The following is a 27,775-nucleotide window of genomic DNA, read 5'->3' as shown; positions in this document are numbered from 1 at the left end:
GAGGAATTCAGAAATACCTAAGGAGGATGACTGCTTCTGAATTCTAGAGTTCAGAAACTAAATCCTAGAAGCTTAAGGCACTGGCATGTGAATTCTTCAGTGCTGTACATGATCTTTGCGAGGGGTAGGCTGCTGGCAAGCTACTTCTAAATCAGACACACCTTTGGGTTGGGCTATTTTGGAAACTAAGTACTTGATGAGACTCAAGGTATGGTCTGCTAGGGACAAGTGATTTTATTTTGTGTTTTTACATGTACTTGGATCAGCTGATGCAGCTGACAGAGTCTCCTCTGTAAGTAACAGACTGAGGGCAGAGGAGTGGTGACTTGTAGTGAACTGTCCCTGACCTTTTTCTAAGTGGGGAGTACTGGATTTCAGGCACCAAGGCAAGAGAGAAAAAGGGACGTGCTATGGGGGTTCCTTTATTTGGAGATAGCAAGCCCTTCTATTTCCGAATCTGGAATGGATTAAGTCAGAAGTTGCAAGGCAAAAAATCCTGGGACAAACGTCTGGATGAAATCTACTTACTCCAGCAGAAAAGGTACAGTGCATTTCAGCTGCCTTCTCTTCCCTTGGTCTCTACCCGCAGCTGATTCTCACTCTTTTCTCTTAGGCTTTTCTGCCAGTAGATAAAATTTAAACAACCCTGGAGCACTTTTTTTTTTTTTTCTATCAGTTTTCTTCTTTCAAGGTGGAATGCTTCTGGAGTTCCAATCTTATCTGCTTTCGCAGGTGGGTTTACTGGGTTGCACTTGAATCACCCTGAGTGCTGGACTCCAGTCACAAATTGGTAATATACACTCTTGTCTTTCCTGGCTCTGTGGTAAAGCTCACAAGGAAATACATGAGGCTCTGTTTGTTTGGGTGGTTGGTTGGTGTGGTGGGTTGGTTTTCAATCATTAGGAAGAGCCTGTGTGATGTGTATGCTGTAGTCAGCTAGAATAATGGCTTTTGGGTAAGGATTCTGCTTTCCCTCTGTACAAAGATTGCTCTTACTGGGGGATAGAGTGGACTTAATGCTGTTCCACATGCTGGTGGTCTCCATCACTTCCTGGGCTGGATGTTGTTCTCAGCCCCGTGACTGGCTGTCAACACAACAATGACTCTCCTCAGACCTTACATTATCAAGACGACTGCTTGAGTCTTTAATGCAAATGGTCAATCAAGACTGTTTGTTACTGCTGTGCAGGGTTGGTCCCTTCACATGCAGGAATGCAGGAGTATTCCTGGAAATCCAGCCGGATCTGTTTTTCACTGGTCCTTGCCATTTCTGCATGCACAAGCACTGCAGTAGTTAATCAAGAAATCGCTACCAGTCCCTTGTAAAATTTGGGGTTTTTTTTCTTTCCTCACAAAACTGAGCATTTCTGGGGACTAAAAAGGTGGATGTGGGAGACAAAATCAGTCAATCAATCTATCCATCCACCCATCCATAAATACATGTGTGCACATATGTATGTATAGAAATAAACAGGACTCTACATTAAGAGGGACAAAGGTACATATCTGTCTTTAGGGGAAGAAATTACCTACATCATCATCTAATTTCTGATCAAATAACAAAAGCCTGTTCTATTTTACTTCAAAATGGTGCAAGTTAAATACACTTAAAATGGGAAGGACAGTAGCAACAACAGTTTCTCCACAGAATGCTGGAGTGTGTGTATTTTGCTGTGTTTGTGGCAAGCATCACGAGTAAATGAAAAATAAGTTCTCAGCTGATTCTGGCATAGCCAAATGAAGGTGTGGAAATGGAAAATCTAAATATATTCATATTTTTATAATTACAATATAATATATAATCATAGAGATGTGGAAAGAACCTCTGAAGGTCTCTCTCTAACCTCCCATTGGCAGCCGGACTATTGCCAGCAAGAAATCATGCTCCTCTGGCTTTTTCTATCTCAAGTCTTGAAAGCCTCACAGGACCGTGTTTTAGGTAACTGTTACGGTGTTGTAGTCAACTCCTAGTGTAAAAGGGTTTTCTCTGAAAGCTCAGCTCGAACCTCCAAAACCATTTTGAGCTGTAGCTCCTTGTTTTATCATCTGCTATGAGCGAGGTCTCTTCCTTTTTGTTGTTCTCAGGCACATGGGCTGCTGTTAGATTGCCATTCTACTTTCTCTTTGCTTGACAGCCCTCGTTAGTCATATGCTGCATGCCTATGGACATCTTCTGTGATGCTACTGATAGATGAAAACAGAAAAACTGTTAGGCATATAAACTCTTTTTAAACATCTCCTGGGTTACTACAATGCAGCCTCACTGGTCCCCAAAATGTCAATTTCTGTATTTCAGAATAGTGAACAGATAGTGCATATGACACCATTGTCTGTGAGATCAAGCTTGCATGAGAGCACAACTGGTCCCTTCCATTTTAGGTCTATATGTTTCCCACATCTTTCAACTAACAGCCTAACCAATTAACTAATTAGCCTTCTGCTCTTTGGTCAGAAATTACACGGTGCTAATATATGGATACCCTTTTCCTAAAAATTGGCAGAACCATACCTTGCTTTATTATCCTGTTCTTTCCTTTCTTGTCCCCAGAGATGCTCAGAGTTTGAAGAGAAAAATAATGAACATTTTGCAGAGGACTAGATCAGTTTGTTTAACTTCCTTGTTCTTAACTCTGTATCAATAGAAAAACACAACAGGAAAACCTTCCATGGTGACTCGTGCATGGGAACTCCTCTTATAAAACGTTTGCTGTTTTAAGCCAGGAGGGCTTTCACTTCATCCCCTCATTTTGTTGTGTGGAATGGCAGTCTTGTGGCTTCAGCTTGAGTTCTTCTTAGTGTTAATGGTGCTGGAATACAGACATACATTATACATAAGATAAGACTACCATTATCTTACTGAAAGCCAGTGGTAGATGTGTTGCTATTTAAGTAGTATGCTCTGACTGCAGATAGAAAGTCTGCAAGAGAAGAACAATGGCTTTTCCTGTCCTACAACTGGTGATGATAATACCTGAAAGCTATCTGGTTTGGTTCTTCTCACCTTCACTGCAATTGCTGTTCATTCTCTTTCTTAATTTCTTTGCATCTGATTGGCAGCTGATCTCTGCATTATTCAGAGTGAGAGAGATTTGTTTGGCTTAATCCTGCACTGCATAACCTTTCCCAAAGTTTAATGTGATCCAACCTCCTAAAATTAAAGATGACTTTGAGTTTATTTTGCTTTACTCTGCTGTTTCTAAGACACTCCTTATAAACCAGGCTGTAGCTTAGTGTGGAGTCCCAGGAACAGTGACCACATCCTATATGTCCTTGCTAGAATTACCTTTGAAAGGAACTGGTGCCTATGGAAGGTTGGAGTCTAATAATGGAAAACAAGGTTCCTTGATTTTGGTTCAAATTTATGTTATGAATAACTCCTTGATAATAAAGAATAACTAACACCTGCTGAGCTGTTATTGAGATTATTTTATCTCTACCATGAGATTATTTTTAGGATTGTCTCAGATGCAGAAATTTGAAAAAGAGAGTAATAGAAGGAGATTGACCTGCTGGAAGTGGCTGACCAGGATTTTCATTGCTAATTATCATAAGGGATGAGAGTTCCCTATCAATTTCTTGTCTAGCAGCATTAACAATTAGTAATCTGTTGAATTTATTTCCAGAGAAGTTCTGTTTACTGCCATCTGAAGAGGCTTCAACATACATGCACAGTAGATTCCAGTTACTTTGCTGAGTCTTGCTGTTGAAGAAATTTGCTGACCCATTTGATTGTCCAAGCCCCTCTTACCTGGCTCCTTTTTACTTTGTGTGATTACTTCCTAAGTCACGATAAAGTGTTGAGTGTGAATACTCAACCATCCTGTTTTGTAGCAGTGCTTGTCCTAAGCTGATCCTTTAGGGCATGATCAGTACTGCCTCATTTTACAGACTTAACTTACCTGTCTAAATTAGGAGCTTAGTGTCTCTTGACTCCATAGCCGATTAAAAGAATGATTTAAAACAGAAACTTAACTTAGATGTGCTGAATTGTTTGCTCAAAGTGCCTAATGATGTCTTTGCTGAATCATTCTCTGAAAGTCACCTTTTCATCCAGTGACATAATGGCACTTTGCCCACACTGTGGGAATCCCTGTTAAGAGTTACAGATTTTACCTGGTGTTGCTCTGACATCCAGGAACTAGAGCTGTAAAACATAAAATTCATGCAAATGTTTGATGGATCAGGAGGAAAAATGATTCAATATGCAGACACTGACCTGTTTTAGAGGTTCTAGATTTAGGTGTCACTTTTATGGTTTATATAAGTGAATTTGTCTTACTTCACACTTGACTTTTACATGCAGAGCACATTGCTGTAATGTATTAAAAACTAGTTGGCAATTAGAGTGGTATGTTTTAAATGAGAGTAAAATATTTCCTCAGTTATGGGACAGAAAATGAAATGGGGTGAAAGCACACAATACAAGCATAGGAGTCACGGACCATCGATGCATCAGACACCAATGCTTGCTTTGGCATCTCTGGTTCTTTAAGCCCATTTGGAGGTTCCTGCAGTAAGTAGAAAGATTTGACAGTTTTGCCCCAAATTTCTGAAAGCTAAGTATAGCAGTAATTAGGTGGCTCCCTCTTAGCAGGCTTGAAATTTAATTAGCTGTTTACAATAGTTTTGGAGAATTTTATGAGAAAGGTATTGTATTTGTGTCCTCCCACGTGGTCCCTTGCCCAATCCTTCCTCCTCTCTCAGGTAATTTGAGAGATAAAGGCCTACCCAGTAAAGCATCAACATGTTAATTGTAGTATTGTTTACACTCTTGAAATCTCACCTCCCTCCCATTTCCTGCCTCTGAAGCTTGACTTCTCCAGGAACACAGCCTTTCTCAGACAAAGCAGTAACAGAGGTGGCAAGCTGGTTTCACTGACACTGAACTTCATGACTTTTGCTCAGAGTGCAAAATGCGATCGTCTCATCAAACCATCTTGTAATTAGCAACCAACGCAACCAACACAAGAGTAAGCTGAAGAAGAAATACTTCTGAAAGCCAGCAAGGCAAAGAGTTCGTACATATAAATGAGGGAGTCATTCTGATATTCTTGTTCAGAATGGTTCTTTATAGTCCAATGACTTTATTTCTCCCCTGCTCCTCAGCTTTTTTCTAGTGTAGTTTCTAGGGAGACAATCAGGTCCCGCTGGTGACAGGAAATGCTTCTTCTGTGGAATGACAAATCCAATGACCAGTTATGCTTTTATCACTTGTAGCCCAACGCCCATTAATTCAGACTTATTCAAATGATTTCTCTTTATCTGAGTAATTCTATACTTCTCTTTGTTTTGTTTTATCCCTCAAGTTCTCTCGAGTGTGTCAGCATCTTTCTGTGTCTTGACCTCCCATGTTTCAGGAGGATTCAATCCAGAGGGAATAGCATATCCAATTTTTGTTCCCTTCATGATTCTATTGTTCACAAAAGAAAACAAAATCAGGCAAGAAATACATATTTCTGTAAGCCACAAAAATTATGTTGTCTATTCTCTTATGGTTTTATTGTTAAATTATCTTATACCTAATAAATACAAGTTCTGAGAAAGTATTTTATGCAGTGGGCCATTTACATTCTCTCTCTCTTTCCCTGATGTGAGTTTTCTCCTCACTTACAACAGAGTTATCTTGATAGACAATGTATCCTGACATCAGTGTTACCACTTTCTGCAAAGCACCTATTCTTTTATGCAGTGTTTGCCCTGTAAACTGTATCCCCAAAATCTAGTGACTAAATAATATCAAAATGCAAGGAAGACATCTGGGACATAAGCAGGAGAAAGCCTTGAATCCAGGGATACAGTCTGACTAAAGTATTTGTCCCACACGCTTTTTCTGTGTGTAAAACCAAGATCCCGTCTATTGTCAGTTGTCAGATTGTAGTAAAATGACAGACTAGGGCTGGGAGGAATATGAAGGTGGCAAGAGCCCCAACTGAGCCTTCTTTTCTTCAGGCTTGGTTCTCTCAGCCTTTCCTCATGTCAGAGAGAGATACTCTAGTCCCATGACTGACTTTGTGGCTCCTTGCTGAACTCTCTCCACATATCTTTGGTGCTGAGGATCCTAGAAACGGGCACAGGACTCTAAGTATGGCTTTACCAGAACTGAGTAAACGAGGAGTACACCTCCCTTAACCTGCTGTTTGCTCTAGTGTGGTGACTGTATTTGTAAATTCTTCATCAGCTCCAAAGGATCTACTGAAATAACTGAGAATCTGACAGAAGACTTCGGGCATTCCTCAACTCCAAATGAGCCATTCAGTCTGGAATTTGATGGCGTATTCTTTCCCAGGACAGGCACACATCCAATTTCCCCCCCAAATTTTCTCTGCATCAGAGGAAAAACAAACAAACCAACCCACCCTATAGCTAAGCTTTCAAAACTTTCCTTGTGAATTTGTATGATGAGGAACCACATTTCAGAGCCCATCTTTTTAATTATATCATATGAGGTTAATTATATCATAATTATATCATATGAAGTGTTGCTACAATGCAGGGATTCTTGTTTGTACTTTTTCATCCATTATGGGATTCATTCAGATACTAATCTTTATTATTGTTATTATTTCTTTTGCTGTGTAGAATAACTACTTGCTTTTCCCCGCTCTTGAGATAACTAGTCTGTTATCAGTAGGAGCATCAAACGACCTATATTCCGCTGTCTTCTCTGCCTCAAAGCGTAGGGTTTGTAAACCGGACAGATTCTGGGTCATTGCTTTCTCCTTGTCTTTCCCTCTGCTGCCACCATATGGTTAAGCGTCACTAAGTCAGGAGATTACGAGCGACCTGAGTGCTCAGCACTACACAGGTTTGCTTTTGCCAGTTGTTTGTTTGTTTTGCATTAAAAAGAACAACAACAACAAAGCAGATGGTATGCATGCACTACCAGTCTTAAAGCAGAAATGTCTGAGAAACTGTTGTAAGCAAAGGCCATGCTAGCTGTGGAGAGTGGCACCATGTGTTGGACTGCACTCTGTCATCAGCCCCTTCTTCTTGACTACAGGATCTGGGAATCCCCGCTTCTCCAGGCTGCCAAAGAGAACAACCTGTCAGCCATCAGGAAACTTCTCACTGACGGCACTTGTGACATCTACCAGAGAGGTAACTGGATGATTCATGACAAGGGACGTTCTGTGGAAACCAAGAGACTACTACTGTGCGTAGAAGCTTTGTTAGTTTGCTGAAACGTTTGCATCAACAGACTCAAAACTGCCTAATTCAGTGTCAGCAGCTCATCAAACCCTAATAGAATGGTGAAGATTGGAGGTTTACAACTTGAACTTTTCAAGAGGGACTTGGGGAGGTGGTTTACAGCAGAAGGTGGTCAGTGGAAGGGCTGTGAGCTCCTCACTTCACACCTGAAGTCTCTGTTCAGCTTTCAGACTTTGATGAGGGACAGAGGCTGTGCAGTTCTGCGGCTGTTACCATGTCATATGATGGGGTGGCACCTAGCAGTACTCACAGGAGGACCTAGCACTCCCATAATTTTCCATGCCAAGAAAGTAGTATTATTTCCCCCTCCCCCATCCATCTGAATTTCTGAATGCCTGGGTGACTCATGGGCTGCTTCTCTTGTTTCTAGGTGCAGTGGGGGAGACTGCCCTTCATGTAGCTGCCTTGTATGATAACATAGAGGCAGCAGTGACTCTGATGGAAGCAGCTCCCGAGCTCATCAATGAGAGGATGACATCAGAGCTCTATGAAGGTGACACCTCAGGGAATGAGGATAGGCAGGATTCTCTGGAGAGGGAGACAGGAAGTCTATATTTAGGAAAGTGTCCTATACTGTCCCTCATTCCATATACTGCTTATCACTTCCATAGCAAAACAAACACACCAATGGCTTCTGATCGTTTATGGAAGACGGAATCATGTTAAATCCAATCATGTGGTAAACATGACAATACAAACTTGACAAATCCACCACCACAAGTGGCCCTGTTTGCTATAGTGGGATTGTGAGGCTGTATACATCTTGCTTTCTGGCATACTCATCTGCAGCAAAGGGGATACCTACCTGGCTTCTAAAAGATGAAAAATAGCTCTTTGATTAATAAAGAAGAGTTGAAAAATAAATCTGGCCTCCTGTTTTGAGTCTAAACTCTGAGCCAGATTCTTAACAAAGAGTTCTGATGGACTACAGAGAAATGAGAGAAGATCTTGAAATCACTGAAATAATAATGTTTGGGATTTTACCTCTGTTCTTACAGGACAGACAGCTCTCCACATTGCAGCAGTGAACCAGAACATCGCTTTGGTGAAGGCCTTACTCAAGAGAGGAGCCAATGTCTGCACAGCACAGGCCACTGGGCAATTCTTCAAGCGCAGCTCCCAGAATCTTTTCTATTTTGGTACAGCTTCATCTTCTTCCCTTGCTGCTATGGGTTGGGAGAGGGAACCAGCAGATTAATGAGGGAATATAAGGGAGACTTGCTTCTAGTCCCCATCTAAACTTGTTAAGCAGAGACTCCTGTCTCCAGGTGTCATCAGTACATAGCTTTTAGCAGACAGTAAGACTCCTTCCAAGTACGTAAATACTATATAAATACAAATCATGCACAAAAACATATGTTGCATAAAAATTAATTTATTTTCTTCCTAGTAACTGCAACTTGCCAACCTTCTTATAATAAGGTCTTCCTCCCTGTAGTGTTGGGAGTGGTGATGAGGGCTTCCCCCCCCCCCCCCCCCCCCCCCGAGTAGGATGAGGAGTGGGAGAGGAAATTTACTGGTTACCTGGAGCAGCTCTTCTTTTCATATTCTCTGGCTTCATAGGATGAATAGGATTCCCTCAGCTTCAACTGTTCCTGTTTTGTGCACTCAATGCTGTTTCTCCCCATTCCTTTATTTGCAGGGGAGCATGTTCTATCATTTGCTGCTTGTGTGGGAAATGAGGAAATTGTGCAGTTGCTCATTGAAAATGGAGCTGACATTAGAGCTCAAGATTGCCTAGGTATGTGCTGTGGGACCCAGTGAATTGGATACAGTGGATCTGGACACTATAAATCAGGCTCTGTCGTCTGTGCATGCACATGTTTTTTCCTCTCATTATAAACATCTGTGAGATGAGGGATGAGAAAAAAACAAAAGCCATTGGTCAGTTGTCAGTCATCATGAAGGGCTGGGCTATTCCACATACTTCATACAGTCTACTTCCTTCTTAGGTAACACTGTTCTTCACATCCTGGTTCTCCAACCTAATAAGACATTTGCCTGCCACATGTACAGCCTGATACTTTCCTATGACAGGAACAAAGATGGACCAGGATCCCTTGAGTTGATTCCTAACAATGAGGGGCTTACTCCATTCAAACTGGCTGGAGTTGAGGGCAATACTGTGGTGAGTTTGTGCGACAGCTGCTTCCATGCATAAGAGAAAAGGAGGATTTCAAGTATCATGCAGACCAAGAGAATTCATGCATGTTCTTACTGGACAGAAGATATATAACAACTTTCATTTTCTCTGCCAGAAGAATCATGTAGGACTAGAAAGTTCTTTATAAGAAATTTATTTATTCTTTATGCACTCATTTAGGATAAATCTTTTGACCCAATTTTTTGAAGCATTTGAGCTAACAAGTACTAACAGAAAGATCCACTCCAAGTAATTTTTTGAAATCTTGACTGAAGTGGTTATCTTTGTTGTGTGAATCTCATTACTCTAAATGGGAAACTTCAAGTACCCACAGAGGTTTATTCATAGGCAAGCACTAAATATTTAATTAATATCCTCATCCTTCCCTGTAACAAAAATACAAAGCTGGTTAGTGTTTCCTCTGTGAATTCACAAAGGACAAGAGCATTTCCCTCACTACACCTTTTCCCTTATAACTTTTAGAAGGCTATAAAAGGATTTTCTTCCTAATCAACACAATTCCTTATGAAACCTATTGTTAAGATGTATAAATGTGTCAAAATGTCAGAAGTTTGATTAGAATTTAGAGTGAACCCCACTCATCTTCTACCTCATGCATGAGCTGATAATCAAATGGGAATCATAAAAAGGTCTTCCACTTCTTAATCTGCTGCAATTGTTCCTGAGAGATGCAAGAACCATGATGACTACCAAGTTCACAAAGCATATCATAATCCAGTGTTTTAAAGAAATATCTGATATCCTTGACCCTCTTCTTTTCTCCTCAGATGTTTCAATACCTTATGCAGAAGCGGAAGCACAACATCTGGTCTTTCGGCCCCTTGACCACTGTGCTCTATGATCTCACAGAGATTGACTCGTGGGCTGAAGATCAGTCCTTCCTTGAGCTCATCGTCTCCACCAAGAAGAGGGAGGTACTGAGGGCTTTCTGTTTGCAGGCCATGGGGATTAGAGGAGGTTCAAGCTTTTTTTATATTATCCATAGAACAAGGACATTGTGCCATGTGCTGCAGAGAACGTGTGAAATGTAGCAGCTTATTACTGATCCGAGCACAGCTGATGCTTCATATATATGGTTTGTTCTGAGGTGTGAAATTTGTGAGGATTTAAAGAAGTCAGTATAAGCAAGCTACAGGAAATGATATTCAGTAAAGTGTTCTCTTTCACCAGGCTCAGGGATAGCAGGAACAAGTATCTTTAGATTAGATCTAGCAAGTGATTTTCTACAGCTGTGATACTGATTAACTCTCACTGATTAACTGATACTGATTAACTCTCTCCCTGTGAGGCATGATTATGTTTAGAAATCCTGAACTGAAGTGCATTTAAAACCCACTCACTAATAGCTTTATTTAATGACATTTCTTGTCCAGGTTATGACTCAAAACAAAGAGAGTGAATTAAATCTCTGCTGCAGACTCAAAAACTTGTAAAGGGATCACTGAGATAAAGAGAGTAGGGTATAATGACAAGCTTAGGGTAGTGCATCTGGAAAGTCTGAGAGATCCATCTATCAGTTGTGATCACCTTAAATAATCCTAAGAGGACATGAAATGAACCAGGAGACACTTTAATTAGCACAGTTCTACCCACCCTGTATTATTTGTATCTATCAAAAAATTACTCATACTTTTCTAACAAGTTTACATAGAATCACAGAGTGGTGGGGATTGGAAGGGACCTCTGCTAAAGCTGGTTCAACTAGATCAGGTTGCAAAGCAACTTGCCCAGGCAGGTTTTGACAGTCTCCAGAGAAGGAGACTGAACAAACTCTGTGCAAACTGCTCCACTTCTCAGCCACCCTCACAGGAAAGAAGTTTCTCCTGAAGTTCAAGTGAGACTTCCTGTGTTCTGGTTTGTACCCACTGCCCCTTGTCCTATCACTGGCCACCACTAAGAGCTGCCCAGCCCCATCTTCTTAATCCCTACTCTTCAGATGTGGATAAGCACATCCCCTCTCAGTCCTCTCTACAGGCTGAATAGCCCCAGGTCTCTCAGCCTCTCACAAAAGAGATGCTCCATTGCCCTCATTATCTTTGTGTCCTTCTGCTGGACTCTCTCCAGCAGATCCTTGTTCCTCCTGAACTGGAAAGCTCAGAGCTGGACACAATACTCCAGATGAGGCCTCACCAAGGCAGAGTAGAGGGGCAGAAGAACCTCCCTCAACCTGCTGGCCACACTATTCTTAATGCACCCCAGACTACCACTAGCCTTCATGGCAGTGAGGATGCATTGCTGGCTTGTGGTGAAGTTGTCCACCAGCTCTATCAGGTCCTTCTCTGCAGGGCTGCTTTCTAGCAGGAAGCTTAAGCTGTTGTGATGTAGGGGCTTATTTCTTACCACATGCAGGACCCTACACCTGCCCTTGTTGAACTTCATGAACTTCAACTCTCCAGCCTGTCAAGGTTTCACTAAATAGCAGCACAGTATTATGGGGTGTCACCCAATCCTCCTGGTTTTATACCTGCTGAGAGTACTCTGTCCCTTCATTGAGGTTGTTGATGAATATATTGAACAATACTGGTCCCAATATTGACCCTGGAGAGCACCACTAACCACAGGCCTCCAGCTAGACCCTGCAGGGTTGATCACAACCCTCTGAGCCCTATCCTTCACTGTCCACTATTCCAATTCACACTTCCTAAGCTTAACTGTGAGAATGTTATGAGACAGTGTCAAAAGCCTTGCCAAAGTTGAAGTAGACAACATCTACCACTCTCCCATCATCTACCCAGGTCATCACACCATCATAGAAGGCTATCAGATTGGTCACAGGATGTCAAGGTTTGGAAAGGACCCAAAGAGATGGAGTCCAACCCCTCTGCCAGAGCAGGGCCATACAATCTAGTTCAGGTCACAGAGGAATGCATCCAGATGGGCCTTGAAAGTCTCCATAAAAGGAGACTCCACAACCTCTCTGGGGAGCCTGTTCCAGTGCTCTGTGACCCTTACTGTAAAGAAGTTCCCTCTTGTATTGAGGTGGAACCTCCTGTGCTGCAGCTTACATCCATTGCTCCTTGTCCTGTCATAGGGAGCAAGTGAGAGGAGCCTGACCCCTCCCTCCTGACACCCAGCCCTCAGATATTTATAAACATTTATTAAATCCCCTCTGTCTTCTCTTCTCCAGACTAAAAAGCCCCAGGTCCTTTAGCCTCTCCTCGTAAGGCTCATGCTCCAGTCCCCTAATCATCCTCACAGCCCTCTGCTGGACCCTCTCCAGCAGATCCCTGTCCCTCAAACTGGGGAGCCCAAAACTGAACACAGTACTCAAGATGTGGTCTCACCAGGGCAGAATAGAGGTGGAGGAAATCCTCTCTTGATCTGCTGGACACACTTTTCTTGATGCACCCCAGGGTACCATTAAGTTATTGCCATTTTTTTACATATTTACCTTTATTTCTTACAGAGGCACGGCAGAGTACCAACGAGTTGTTCATTTACTAAGGCAGTTACCATTTTTCTAGCTCAGAAGCCAAACTTGATTTTTGAGGTACTATGAAGGCTTGTAAAGGAAATCTGTTTAAGTGTAAGACTCAGAAAATTTTAAGGTTAGTTGCTGAAGTAATCACCTTTAAACTAACATTTCTGGGAAGAAAAATTACATCAGTAGACACAAGAGTATTTGTGTCCAGTGTCTGGAAGCAAAGCTAGCTATTAACAAATGCTTGGCACAGAATCAGGGAGTGGTAGAGGTTGGAAAGGACCTCTGAAGATCATCTAGCCCAACTCTCCTAGAGTATCCTTCCTACCCTTTTTCTGAATCAAGATTTATTGAGTCAGGCTGCAAAATTATGCATGGATAAAGGAGTTTTCTGTCTAGAATGACATAATATATTAATGAAAAAACTTGTCTTTAATAATTCACCTCAGTGTTTCCACTACCTACACTTCAAAGACTAACTTTTGCTGAGCAATACTATTGAAATAGTCAAGCCCTTTCCACAAACTCAGTGGGATTTTAAATGGTTCTTATGCAAAGAGTTTTTATTCACTCCTGAATTTCATGTAATCATTTAATTTCTTGTGTCAATATACGGAAGATCTTATTTTCACAACAAGGTAGCTTCAAAAATCCATCACTTCATCATAGCTGCCCTATTATGTTTTGATTTCTATGTAGAGTAAAAAAAAAAAAACCAAACAAAAAAATAATAATATGCCCTTAAAGATCTAGTGGAAGGTGTCCCTCCCTATGGTACAGGAGTTGGAACTAGAACATAAAGGCGTAGAATCACTAGAGGTGGAAGTGGCCTTTAAAGGTCATCTAGCTTAATCCCCCTGCCTCCCCCACCACCAGCCTTCATCATCCCAAAGAAGCTCTTGCTTCCCCACCATCACCTTGCTTCATCTTCCCAAAGCAGCTCCTGCTCCATCACACCCCCCCCAAACCCTTCCTCCTTTTATCTTCCCAAAGCAGCTCCTGCTCCATCACACCACCCCCAAACCCTTCCTCCTTTTATCTTCCCAAAGCAGCCCCTTCTCTCTCTACAGCATCCTCCACCCTGCCTAAACAGTTCCTGCTCTACCACCAGCATTTTTGCACACATCCTAGAACCAGGTGGTAAGACCCTCACCAGCCAAGATACCACACAGAGAAGCTCAGCCCCAGTAAGGAGGTCCAGCCAGCAGCTGTGGATGATATTGGAGGAGTCATCAATCATTGCCCTACCTAACCGGGGGGCCACCAGGCCCCCCGGCCTTTGTTGTCACCACCACCATCACCCAGTGTGCACCATGGGCACTCACCAGAGATGAGAGGAGGATCCTCCAGCCCAGATGGGCTCAGCTTGGGGCTTCTGCCTTTCCTGGGTGGGATTAAATAGGGGAGTGGGTGGGGAGGGCCAAGTGGCCACACCTGGGATGGGAGGAGACTCCAACAGAGCCCAGGTGTTCTGGGGTTTGAGGGGAAAAAGGGGGGAAATGGGGCAGGTGGGGTGTGAAACCAGTGTTATTGAGAAAGAATGGATATTAAAATTATATTCAAATATGAATCATTGACTTTTAGTGATTGCTAGATGCTTACTATGGCTAGTTTGTGGATGTTCCATTACCCTTGGATATTAAATAATTTATTGACAAACCCAAACATGATTATCATAAGCCAATATTAAGTTCAATGAGCAAAAATACCCACACACTTTCTGCTAAGGTAATAGTATAGCTTATCATCTCAGTAAACTCTTTATCTCATCCTTGAGGGTTTTTTTGGGGGGTTGTTTTCCTGCCCATCTGTATGGGGAGGAGGGGGCTTGCTTCTGAGAACAGGCTGTGTGAAACCAGGACACTGCTATGCTGAAGATGAGTAAATGGCTTTAGCTAGAAGAGTTGATCTCTCCTACAGCTAAACAGGAACAGTACATGCCACAATGAACTCTGTGGTCTCTCCTGTGTGAGCATGGAGACAATAGGAGTATGAGATCACAGGCTCACAGGATCAAGCATCATTTGGCCAAGCATCATTTCCCCTTCATGAATCCATGCTGATTATTCCTGATAATCTTTTCCTGCACACACTTGGAGATGACCTCAGGAATGAGCTGTTCTATAACCTTTCTAGGTTAGGAGGTTAGGCTTTCTGACCTGTAGTTTTCTGTAGTGTATGGATGACCTTGAGATCTCTTCCAACCAGATGGGTTCTGTGATTATCATATATTTGTGTTCATAGGGCTGTCTCACGTGTTTGTATGCCTACACAGACAACAGAGTTATTTCAGTATCTAACATTATTTTCTTCACTTCCCACTGGTTCTCAAAAGCTGTTCTCTGCAGGTTGTATTTTTACATTTTTTTCCCCCAAAGCTCTTTACTGGCAAACTGATCAAATTCAGCTCCATTCAAACACACTACACTTACAAACTAGGTTCAGCTTCCCCTCGCTGAATGGAGTAGGGGAGAATAGTTTGTTAATATTGTGCCAAGAAACTGTTCATTATGCTCATAAGCAAATGCCCTCTTTTTCAGGCACGCCAGATCTTGGACCTAACTCCTGTGAAGGAGCTGGTGAGCCTGAAGTGGAATATGTATGGTCGTCCCTATTTCTGTTTCTTGGCCTTATTCTATATCCTCTACATGGTCTGCTTCACCATGTGCTGCGTCTACCGACCCCTGAAACCCCGGACAGGCAACAGGACAAGCAGCAGAGACAACACAATCTACATCCAGAAAATGCTGCAGGTACTGTGTCTGTAGGAGTCAGAGCCCTGTAGGGAGCATTTAGTAACTCATCTCACTTACTTTACTGGAAAGTCCAAGCATCTCCCAGTTTCCAGCTATTGCAGCTGTCCTCCTTTGCCCTCTCTGCCAGCTGACCTTTGTCAGTGAGGAATGTGGGATATGTTCTGCTCTCTGATGCTGGGTCTGAGCTGCTTAGCGGGGCCTTGTCAGTTCCTACAGTCACAGGACCTTCTTTTCCTCCACCCTGTTTTTTCAAATTGCCTTTCACTCTTTTAAAAAAATAATTTTACTTTACAATCACTCTCTTTGTTTTGTTTTGTTTTGTTTTGTTTTCAGGAATCATACATAACATATGAGGATGAGCTGAGGCTGGTGGGGGAGCTGATCACAGTCATTGGGGCTATAGTAATTTTGGTCCTTGAGGTAAGAGAAACAATGAGCCATAGAATACTGAGTTTCATAAAGAGAGGTGCTACTTACTAGACGAACTTCAGTTTGTGTTCTCAACTTGGTAGGAGTTATTTGCTTAACCTAAGGGCTTTGATATTTGTCTATGGCAATAGACATTGTTCCAATACATTGGATGAAATAGAGATTGTGACAACATACTAGCAATGGTCCATGTGAGAAAGAAACAATTAGAAGGACTGGCCATGCCCTCAAATACTATTTGCAGGATAATGCCACAGCTCCTGCTCACATCATATCTAGATCCAGATGAATCCCGGCTGTTGCATGAGACTCTTAGAGATTCTTCATCTGTATACTCATGTGTTTAGGAACGCTAGGTGAAGTGATTTCTGTGTACACACAGAAAAATTTACATTGAACGAGAGATTAACAACTGTAGGGACCTATAACAAGAGCCTTACTTAACCAGAGTTCTGAGATGGATATGTTTAGGTGTTCTCCTTACCATGAGCAAACACACACCCCACTTGATTTTATTATAATAGGAGATAGAAGTCTGAATCTTTTATATGAGAAGACTCAAATGACAGTGCCAGGGAGAACTGAAATAAAATGGGACTTTCTCTACACCTTTCTCCTCTGCAAATTCCTTTGATTCCTTAAGAAAGTCTCTTTTGTCTTCAATTTCTGAGGTTCAGCTGTTTGTCTGGTCACTTCAGACAAAGAGCTGTGAGCTTCAGGTTCACAGCTCTGTGCTTCAACACCTTTCTACCACCTACCAAAGTCTCTCAAACTGTCCATTCTCAGATTCTTCAACAATCTCTGTCACATCCCCAAAGCAGCTCAGTCACTCTGTTTTTAAAGTAATATGGAAATCAAGCTGTGATCTAGCAAGCAAAGCAGATGCAGCTTGAATATTGGCAGTTACCATGACATCTAACGCTGTAATGGAAGCCATCTGCATCCTAATGTCAATATGATGTCTCTCCTAGATCCCAGATATCCTTAGAGTTGGAGCAGCAAAGTACTTTGGACAAACAATCCTAGGAGGGCCTTTCCACATAATTGTGTAAGTACACCACTTTTAGAGTCTAATAAATACATTGAAATAAGTCTAATAAATATATTGACTCATTTTCCCCACTGCTGTCTTTTGGCAGATGAATCCCTTTCTTCATTCTTTTAGAGCATTCCTTCTCATGATTTCTTTCTCTTACTGGCTCAACTGGTCTGTAGCAAGCCAGATGAGTAGACACCAGGTAAAGACAGTGATGAGGGGTGTCTGTGTATTGGACTGTGGCTGTATGTGCCTGTTTTAGAATTTTCTAAAAGAAAACAAAAATGAAGGGAAGATTCTTTTACTGAATTACTTTTTTTTTTGGTTTCCCCCCTCCCTGTTTCTTCTTCCTTTGCAGTATCACATATGCTTGCATGATTCTAGTAACCATGGTGATGCGTCTCACCAGCACCAATGGTGAGGTAGTGCCCATGTCCTTTGCCCTGGTGCTAGGATGGTGCAATGTCATGTACTTCGCAAGAGGCTTCCAGATGCTTGGACCGTTTACCATCATGATTCAGAAGGTATAAGACACACACAAATATGGGCTCATTGCACACACCTGACACCTCTTTGCAGACAGGGAAAACTGAGAGAGTACTTCTCCACCAGGACTAGCATCAATGGCAACTGGACAAGTTCATGTCTGCACATAGGGTTTAGGACTTCCTCATTCTCTCTTTAGTACAGAAGTTTCTTTTCGTCCACTCACAGTCTGAGAATCTGGAAAATGTATGTCAGGTTGCACTGGAGCTCAGTGGGACACCTGAGCCTTACAGCAGCTCTGTCTTTGCTCTACAGATGATATTCGGAGATCTTATGCGCTTTTGCTGGCTCATGGCTGTGGTGATACTAGGCTTTGCCTCAGGTGAGTCCACGACAGCAATCTGTTAGCCCTGTCAACTTCTTTATCATGAACTGAAAGCATGATTTTTGATTTATTCTCAGATTGCCTTCTGAGTTAAATTGCAAAGGTGATAATGATGTATAGCTTCTGTTTCTTTGAGCATGGGCACTTTCCCAGTGCAGATTTCTGTTGTGCAGTTTGATTTTCAACTCTTTCTTTTCCCAGAGTGAGAGAGATTAGGACAATACACAAAGCGCACACACACACACAAACACATATATGTATTTTTGAAACATCTTACATTTGTGAGATTAGTCTTTGGAAAATGAGGTGAACACATGAATAGAATAGAATAGAACAGAATAGAATAGAGTAGAATAGAACAGTATTAACCAGGTTGGAAAAGACCTTTGAGATCATTGCGTCCAACCTATCATCCAACACTATCTAATCAACTAAACCATGGCGCCAAGTGCCTCATCCAGTCTTTTCCTAAACACCTCCAGCAATGGTGACTCCACCACCTCCCTGGGCAGCACATTCCAATGGGCAATCACTCTTTCTGTGAAGAACTTCTTCCTAACATACAGCCTAAACCTCCCCTGGCACAGCTTGAGACTGTGTCCTCTTGTCCTGGTGCTGGTTGCCTGGGAGAAGAGACCAACCCCCACCTGGCTACAACCTCCCTTCAGGTAGTTGTGGACAGCAATAAGGTCTCCTCTGAGCCTCCTCTTCTCCAGGTTAAGCAACCCCAGCTCCCTCAGCCTCTCCTCACATATGGCTTTATTATATCCTTGACAAAGGAAAGATCACTGGTTTGAGACCAAAATAAATAAATAATCAAAGTAATTCCAAGTCATTCATAATGGAGACCAGTGGTTCTATCAGGGATTTATCCTTGACATGCACAGAGACATATGCACCTCCTTCCCAGGCCACTCTGTTGTCAGCATCTCTCATGTTGTTGCTCTTGGAAAGTGATTCCCATTGTTAAATTCTCTCTCTCTCCTTTTTCCCCCCCATTTCTCTCCTCTAGCTTTTTATATCATCTTCCAGACAGAGAACCCTGAAAACCTTGGGCAGTTCTACAATTATCCCATGTCCTTGTTCACCACCTTTGAGCTGTTCCTCACTATCATTGATGGCCCTGCAAACTATGATGTGGACTTGCCCTTTATGTACAGCGTGGTATACTTTGCCTTTGCCATCATTGCCACCCTCCTTATGCTCAACTTGTTAATTGCCATGATGGGTGACACCCACTGGAGAGTGGCCCATGAGCGGGATGAGCTCTGGAGAGCACAGGTAACCTACTTTATGTGGTGGGGGGGTTTGCTAGCAGACAATGCAATTACTTGCTCTGTCATCTGTGCTCTTCAAAACTTTTTCTTGGCCTTCACTTTTCTTAATAGATAAGCCCTGTCCTTTTAATTCTTTACACCACTCACCACATGCTTCATTTTTTCTATGAGTTTCAGTCTAAGACTACTCTTCTGCACATCTTACCATGTGAAACTGTCTTTGCTATGTGGGTAGTCCTACCTTATTTCAGATAGCAGCTAGAAGCCCTTCCAGCCTTTCTTGTCTATCCCATGACTCCCCAGCTGTTTGTTCCTTGTGCATGAGATCTCTTCTTAAATGGAATTCAAGTTGCATCTTTTTTTTTTTTCACAAGGCACATTTCTGTGTAACTGATAGGAAATTTATAATGATGGGGATTGACTGAGGGGAGAGAGAATGCAAGGTAATAATGAGTACATGTAGGTCAGTAACCTCTCTAGATCCCTGAAGAGAAGTTGGCCTGACTCTCTTCCTCAAAAGGAAAAAAAATTACATATATATATATATATATATATGTATATATATATATATATATATAAAATAAATTGGTCAGATCAGTTATGTAGCTGCTCAAAAAGAAATCTATTTCCTACTATTTTATCTTGAGAAAGCAATAAGTAAAATGATGAAATGCAGTTCTGTGGCTCATTGGTAAGTTCTGATGATGGTTAATGAAGACATAAACACTGGTTTGTTTAGCTTGCAAATTAATCACCCTACTTGTTGCCATCAGGTATAAAAGGAAAGCGATGTAACAGTGTTTTAATAGCACTATTGCTTCCTCAAAGCATGGCTTACTCAGGGCTAAAATAGTGAATGGCCCTGTAGTAACTGGAATATGAACTCCATGATTTTTCTTGAGCTGTAATGGGGCATTACTCAAGAAACTGATCTTATGGAAAAGAAGTCAGACTTCCCCCCCTAATTCATCCATTTTTTACTCTCAAGGTTGTTGCTACTACGGTCATGCTGGAGCGGAAACTGCCGCGGTGTCTCTGGCCCCGCTCTGGGATCTGTGGGCGGGAGTACGGGCTGGGGGACCGCTGGTATCTCAGGTGAGTTCTCTTCCAGAGGTGCCACTCATGAGGATCCCAGGAGAACTCAGCGTATTAATGTTAATTAAGAGCCTTTCCAGTGGCCTGGGGAGGAGTGTTTGGAGTCCTTCTCTTTGAGAATACATCCTCCAGTCTGTTTTCTGTCTGTGACTGATGGACAAGCACGGCTCCCTTCAGAAAGCTCTGCTGTGCAGTGCATTGTGAAATCAGCTCATGTTTTCTTATCCAGCAGTCACAGCAGACAGTCTATGGAAACTGCATAGGTTATAAGGCCGCAGGGTTTCTTTCAAATGCCTCATTATGAGCACCACAAAACATCACTGCTATGCTTCGTTGGCTGCTCCTATCCATTAGATGCATGAAATGGTAGAGGCAGAATCAACCAATTAGCTATTCAGCAGCAGTGAACTGCTCTATGGATGATTTAAAACCAGGACGGGAGTAAGCAAAGGCAAGATTTCTTTCCTGTGTGAACCTAGTAATTACATTATACATTGCAAAGACTGTATCAGGTGGCAAAGTGTTAGGCCCAGGATTTCTGTTCAGGCACTGAAATAACAATCTGCAGTCTAGGTAACACCAGACTCATTCATTATCTCTGATTTCAATCAATATTTATTCCAGGGTGAGAAAAGATTAAAGTGTTTTGGGGCATGTGTCTTTCCTAACTGCATCCTCTATTGCTAATAAAGCTGGAAGGGAGAGTGGTGGTTGTATGAAATAAGGATTTCTGTAGGCTTTAGGAAAGAAATTAACTTTGTGAATTTTCAGGTTTATGGGGCAGAACAAGCAGACTAAAGTGGGTCCCAATGTGCAACACCTTCAGTCTTATGTGCAGAGTAAAACTTTGCAAAAGCAATATCCCAGCAACAATTCTTCACTGGACGCTATCAGAAAAGAATGTTGGTGTGATCTAGTTGTCTCAAATCACATTGTATGTTCTACAGTATTGCAGAAGAGGAGTTGTAAGCAATATAGAGAAGGGCTGATGGAACTGGAGCAGTTAAATGAATTTCAGCAAAAGATAAGTGGTGTCATGAGGCTCACAGCCATGGAATATCAGAGGAGGAAAGACAAGAACAAAGGAAATGGATGAATGCATTTGTAGGTACAAAGGATCTAGAGCTAGAGTCAGGTGGGGTAAATCCACCAACAGTTTACAGCTGGCAAAATGGAAAAGGCCAATTGTGACTGGGAAATGAGTTAAGGGACAGGAAAATATGGGAAGATAAAGGTACTGAAGTCAGTGATAGGGATGAAAGCCTAGGAGATAACTCTGTGCCAGCAGCTGCTAGCACTGTGCCTATAATCAGGTTCCTGTGTCTGTGCCAGTTTTCTGGAAGGCCTGGGTGAGTAGGCATAGATTTGGTAGAGGCTTGCTTCTTGTACCTACTGGCACCTTTCTACTTCATTCAGTTTATGTTTTTTCAATCGTCTTACAGAATCGAAGACAGGGTTGATCCCAACAAACAGAAGATGATGCGGTACACAGAAGCATTTAAGGCTCAGGACAGAGACACTTATGACAAAGGGCTGGAAAAGCTGGAAATCAACAGGGACATCCCATACAAGAAGGAACCATCTGCTCTCTCATTGTCACGGAGCACATCCAGGACTAGTTCTCACCGTGGCTGGGAGATCCTGAGGCGCAACACCTTTTACCAGCTTCATGGAGAGGCTGGTCATGCCATGGAAGAGGAAGTCTATGATGTCTAAGAAGCCTCTTCCCCCCCACCCCTTTTCCCCCCCCCCCCTTCTTTTTCCCCTCCACAACATGGATCATTTTTGCCAACTGTTCACACATGCTCCAGCATGCTGCACATATTTGTCAACCTTGAAGAGCTCTGCTGATGAATAGCTCATGAACACTTCATGCAGACACACGAATGCAGCCTTTCCCATGTCTAAGCCTCTCTACTGTTGAAATAATATTAGCACCAAGCTGGTGGGTTTGGTGACCTTAGTCTGTGATGGTTTGTTATGCTTTGTAATGCTCTACAGAAGTGAGCAAAAGGAGCCAGAAATGGTCCACTTGTGAAGAAGTGCTCAGTAAGCCTCCCAGACTGTTACATATGATACCATTTCTCCCTCCAGTTTCACAACCAACCAGAGCTCTCATAACAAGGACAGCTGGATAAAGTTCTGGTTTGTGATTTTGTACTGAGCTGGGAAAAAACCTCAGATCCCAAGATCAGGAATGAAGGTCATTGCTGGCACTGTGATGGTTAAAAGGACTGTAAATACTCAGCTGGCATTCAGGGCCTGGCAGATTTTGCACCTCCATTTTCAACACTGATATCTTAGCAGGACTGTTTTGCTTTTGGTTTGGTTTTCTTGGTTGTTTTGGGTGGGTTCTTTGTTTGTTTTTTTAATGAGTTTATTTGTTTGTTGTATTTTGTTGTCACATTAATGCACTTTAAGCTTTTGAAAAGAAGTGGTTGCTATTCCTGGGAGCATTCCAAAGGATTTGATGTGGGAACTTCTTTTCTTAATGACAGCGTGTACGACATGGTTAGGTGACTTTCAGCAGTATAAAGTTTCTCAAGTGAGCTGAAGCTTTCTTTTATATTGAAGAGTGTAGGATTTTAAAGCATAGTGCTTTGACTTACAACTAAGTCATCAAGATTGGATAGTGAAAGAAATGGAGAGGAAAGGTTGGATACGTGAATAAGAGCTATTGCGCAGGCAGTTCAGAAACTGGTGCACAATCTCTCTCTCTCTGAAAGTCTAACACTATCCACTGAACAACTGACTCATCCATACAGTTCCTTTCCAGATGCAATGTTGTTCCAGTCTGTCACTTTATCTCCTGCCTAGGGCCACAAATGGAGAAATGTCCAGAGAAATAGACTGTCATTATCAGGAGTGTGGCGTTTCATTCCAACAGCAGAAGCAAGTGGAAAGCCATCCATGGTCTTGACATTTCCTGCCAACAGGACAGAAACTTTGTTAAGAAGTCAAGCATTATTTTCTAGCACTAGACTTTGTGCCAAATCACCCTCTGGTAATCAGCAAACCTCTCCTACAACTCCTCTCTTTCAGGTGCTATAATGACAATCATGACCTTTGAATTGTGGGTATTTATTTAAATGTCCTCTTTCACTTAGTTGAGTGTGTATTTATGCTCCAATGGAAGACTGGCAGAAAACTGACTCTGGAATTCAGCTGCATACTTCTGAGCTGACTCATTTTGTTAAATTGAAAGTGTTGCCTGGTCTTGCTCACTTAAGTCTTGCCAGTACTTCCCAAAACCTTCAGGGTTTGTACCTGCTGGTCTGTGAAGATGGGATCAATGTGATGCATTACCTAGAACTGTGAATTGCTGCTCTAACTGTAGATGAATTCTCTTTCATAGTGAATAGTTCTATGTGAAGATGAAGAAAAACCTTTTCACTGTGAGGGTGACGGAGCCCTGGAGCAGGCTGCCCAGAGAGGTTGTGGAGACATTCCAAACCCACCTGGATGTGTTCCTGTGTGACCTGCCCTAGGTGATGCTGTTCTGGCAGGAGGGTTGGACTGGATGATCTTTTGAGGTCCCTTCCACCTCCTAACATTCTGTGATTCTGTGTAAGGGGAAGGGGAGAACTGATGGCTTCCCCCTCCTGGTCTAACCCCCATGTGTAGCAGTCATTTCACTGGTTTGGAAGCCTGCAGAAATAGCAATGTCTCTATGCAGCTCCATGTTAATGCTACAAGAGAACTCCTTGTGACATGACAACAATAACAATGACTAAAAAGCAGCGGGATTGAAGTACAAACAGTGTAAGCCCCAGCTCTGGTTTTGTATTTATCTTTATCACTATAAACAATAAGACTTTTAATCTTGAAACTCAAAACATATTGATATTGCAGGAGGCACAGCAGAATTCAGTTAACAGTGCAAGGCCTTTATAGGCTTTTATGTCTACTCTCCATAAAAAAACCCTAAAAATCCAGTAGCAGATAGCTCTAAGGAAGTGCCTTCTCTTGTGAAATTATACTGTCACGGATTTTAAAACATATACTCATGCACAGAACAGCATCAGAACTCTGTCATTTATTTCCTGTCTCTGGAGGTGCCTTTTGTAAATAAGATAGAGAATCATAGAATATATTGGTTTGAAAGTGACCAATGTCATCCAGTTCAACTCCCCTTCAGTGAGCAGGGACATCTTCAACTGGATCCGAGATCATCCAACATCAGATGATGTCTGCCATGACTTTGTCTTTCAGAGTCCTGAAAATCATAAAGAGGGAGATCCAAAATTCTTTTGTGCATTTGGTTTTCTGCTGGATCAAACTTGTGACAATATTTTTCTTAATGTACAAGCCTGAATCTCTCAAGCCACAACTAATCATTGTCCTTTATTATTCAGACACTAACAGCCTCCTTCCTTTGAAGCCTTATCCTCCCAGAAAATAAAGATTTCAAATAAAACAGAATTGCAAGTCCGACTTTATCATCTCCTGTCCTTCCCCCTCTCCCATTTGCTCTAGTGCTTGTGTTATCCACCAGCATTTTAGAGCTCAATACAGATTTGTGTAGCCTATATTTGCATATGTATACAAACCACATTAATTACTGCAGTACTGAAGGGATGAGGTTTATATTTACAGGAGAAAATTTGAACTAAAAAAACCCACATTTACTTAATGTCATTTAGCAAACAGTGGACATTTAGCTTGGTACTTTTCTGGTTATTACCTTGCATCACCTGGGATTCAGAACATACTTGATAGTCACATTCAATAGTCTTATGTGTCACCTTACAACCCTTTACATCCCCTTAAAGTCTTCTCTCTGTCATTAGAGAAAGAATTTTCTAGTACTGCTCTAGTTAGAAAAGGGGAAAAAAAACAACACAGAAATCCAATTCCTGAAGCAATTATTGCAGTAAATCACTGACAAGTGCACATCACAGGCTGAGAGATTTCTCTTCAGCTATTTGTTTAAACTGCTTATAAATGGCAGGTTCAAACAAACTTTCTGAATAAACCTGCTATAAGCTTTTGGTGGTGGATGATGGTAACTTACTTGGCAAGTGCTAGAACTTGAATCAAATGTGACAAATCCAAACATTCAAAGATTAAGTGGGATATTCCATTTTCTTGCACTTGCACTGAAAGATAATAAAATGACAAGAACAGGTTTTAGAGAAGTACAATACAGATGCAAGCAGTTTGAACTCTGATTCCGTTGGGTTTTGTTTGTTTTGACAGAAGTATAATTTCATCATCTTCCCAGAACTCCAGCTGTGCTGTTTCTGCTCATCAGTGTAGACACTGCTTCCACATGTTACCCTAGATGACAGGCACAAAACAGAATCTAATGGTTCAGGTTCTTTATTCAGGCTCATGGCACTGTTAGCTTGTGTTGTTTCTTGAGGGCAGTGCCCTGGACTGCTGAAGCAATAAAGCCTGGCTCACTCCAGCGTGATACACTGGGGATGTAGCTGAGATGCTTGAGAATACTGGCATGCTTACTCCTCCTATGGCTCAATGTTTGGGATGGGCCTCACCAGCTCCCATTGGTAAGGACATATGATATTCCACATATGAAATAATCAGGAATGGATCATAAATGTCAGTGTGCAAAAGGTCACCTTCATGGTATTGTGCCAACAGCTGGCACTGGCTCTGGACAGCCTGCACACGCATATCTGTGTGTCAATCACGATTCTAAACCAACTGACCTTTAACAAACACTAACACCAGCCTCACCAAGGAGGGGTTGATGGAAGGAGTGGCTCACCAGCTTGCAGATGGTGATCCTTAGCTGGTCTTAGAGCAAGAGAGTTTCATCAGACTCATGGTCTGATGGAATCCACACTGAAAGAAGGCATGTGGTTAGTCCAGGTTTTTTGGTTGTGCTAAGATCTTTAGCCACCACCTTTTCACAACAAGCCTGGATGTCCTCCTCCTGTTCTCTGTGAAGGGCAGAGACAGGATATTTTGAAATGCATTTTGCATATAGCAGCAATGTATTTCTCCCTCTTCATCATTTCAAACAGGAGCTGCCATTTATGGCTGTGTTCAGCGTTTTTCCTTCACGAATATCAGATCTGTAGCTCTGAACACTGCTCAGGAAAAGTGAGCAGCTTTGGAAGTCATTTTTGGAGTGTTTTCAAAAGGCTTTCCAGTATCAGCAGTGTGTGAACTGGATGCTAGGAGAGCCTGAGGGAGCAATTCCTTAGAAAAATACAAATGCAGCAGCCACAACAGTGCTTCTGTTGGTGGCAGATCAATTGACAATGACAAATGATCTAGTGCCTCCTCATAATACAAAATGGATACATTATTTAAAGCTGGCTATGTAAAGATGCTGAGAGGTGAGGGCATTTTGCAATTCTAGCACAACCCTGCACTATTAATTGCAAAAAGGCAAAGCAAAAGAGTCAGGCACTTTGCATTTTCTAAAAATTTCCTTTACCAATGCTTTCTAAGGATTTAGGCATACAGCTGAATGCTTCAGTAAGGATATCTTTGTTGGAATGCATCTGCCTGTGTGAGACTAACTCACCTATGGGCTGCTCAGGGGTTATTGGTAACAACTAATTCAATAAATCCTTTCATTTACAACAGCCATGTCTGTGGTCATGGTCATGAGTGGTTCTGACACCCCTAAGAAATACTTCCTCTATATCACAGAATAACAGAATGGTTCAGAGTGGGAGTGACCTTTAAAGAGTATCTAGTCCAACCCTGCTGCTGTAGGCAGGGACATCCTCAACCAGGTCAAAGTGCCCCATCCAACCTGACCTTGAAAGTTTCCAGGAATGGGGCATCTACCAACTCTCTGGGCAAGTTGGGCTGGTGTTTCACCACCCTCATTGTAAAAAATTTCTTCCTTGTATCTAGTTTAAATCTCCCTCTTCTACTTTAAAATCATCACCCCTCGCCTTGTCACAACAGGTCCTGCTAAAAAGACTGTCACCATCATTCTTATAGGACCTTTCAATAAAGTCTCCCCAGAGCCTTCTCTCCTCCAAGCTGAACAACCCCAACTCTTTCAGCCCTTCTTCATAGGAGAAATGTTCCAGCCATAATTTTTGTGGCCCTTGTCTGGTCGTGTTCCAGCAGGTCCATGTGCTTCTTGTGCTGAGGACTCCAGAGCCAGACACAATTCTCGAGGTGAGGTTTCACCAGAGCAGAGTAGAGGGGAAGAACCACCTCCCTCGACTTGCTGGCCATGCTGCTCTTGATGAAGCCCAGGTTGATACGTTTGGCTTTCTGGGTTGAGATTGCAGATTGTTTGCTCACATCCAGCTTTTCATCCACCAGTACCCTTAAGTCCTTCTCTGCAGAGCTGTTCTCAATCACAACATTCCCCAGCTCATAGCTATACCAAGGATTGCCCTGACCCAGGTGCAAGACCTTGCATTTGGCCTTGTTGAACCTTGTGAGTTTCAGAAAACCCCACTCCTCAAGCTTGTCCAGGTCCAGGATGGTATCTTATCCTTCAGGTGTGTCAACCACGCCACTCATCTTGATGTCATCTGCAAGCCTGATGAGTGTACCCTTGATCCCACTGTCTGTAT

The 27,775-nt window shown here is 42.2% G+C and overlaps 1 protein-coding gene across 2 annotated transcripts; it reads left to right on the top strand.

Moving 5' to 3' along the window:
• Positions 1–410: 410 nt before the first annotated feature.
• On the top strand, positions 411–27,269 carry LOC104299470 (transient receptor potential cation channel subfamily V member 6). Of its 2 annotated transcripts, XM_054167826.1 has the most exons (17): positions 411–541; positions 7,001–7,098; positions 7,580–7,702; positions 8,208–8,348; positions 8,852–8,950; positions 9,162–9,337; positions 10,141–10,287; positions 15,335–15,547; positions 15,884–15,970; positions 16,951–17,027; positions 17,374–17,539; positions 17,817–17,883; positions 18,899–19,167; positions 20,152–20,258; positions 21,701–21,935; positions 24,490–24,530; positions 27,057–27,269. In XM_054167826.1, the coding sequence occupies exons 1-17, from the start codon at positions 411–413 to the stop codon at positions 27,118–27,120; spliced, it is 2,241 nt and encodes a 746-aa protein (XP_054023801.1). In that variant the 3' UTR covers positions 27,121–27,269. The 2 variants fall into 2 exon arrangements, with proteins under 2 accessions (XP_054023801.1, XP_009897936.1); XM_009899634.2 differs by lacking the exons at positions 24,490–24,530; positions 27,057–27,269 and having other exon boundaries at positions 21,701–21,974.
• Positions 27,270–27,775: the final 506 nt, after the last annotated feature.

This window comes from Dryobates pubescens, chromosome 15, assembly GCF_014839835.1.
Source record: "Dryobates pubescens isolate bDryPub1 chromosome 15, bDryPub1.pri, whole genome shotgun sequence".
Lineage (NCBI taxonomy): Eukaryota > Metazoa > Chordata > Aves > Piciformes > Picidae > Dryobates > Dryobates pubescens.
Note: the sequence above shows the minus strand (reverse complement) of the source record. Positions and strands in the feature narration are given on the sequence as shown.

Coding starts and splice junctions, on each gene's coding strand:
- LOC104299470 (XM_054167826.1), top strand. CDS start 411: ATGGGGGTTCCTTTATTTGGAGATAGCAAGCCCTTCTATTTCCGAATC. Junction 10,288..15,334: donor TCTCCACCAAGAAGAGGGAG/GTACTGAGGGCT, acceptor CCTCTTTTTCAG/GCACGCCAGATCTTGGACCT. Junction 19,168..20,151: donor ATGAGCTCTGGAGAGCACAG/GTAACCTACTTT, acceptor TTTACTCTCAAG/GTTGTTGCTACTACGGTCAT.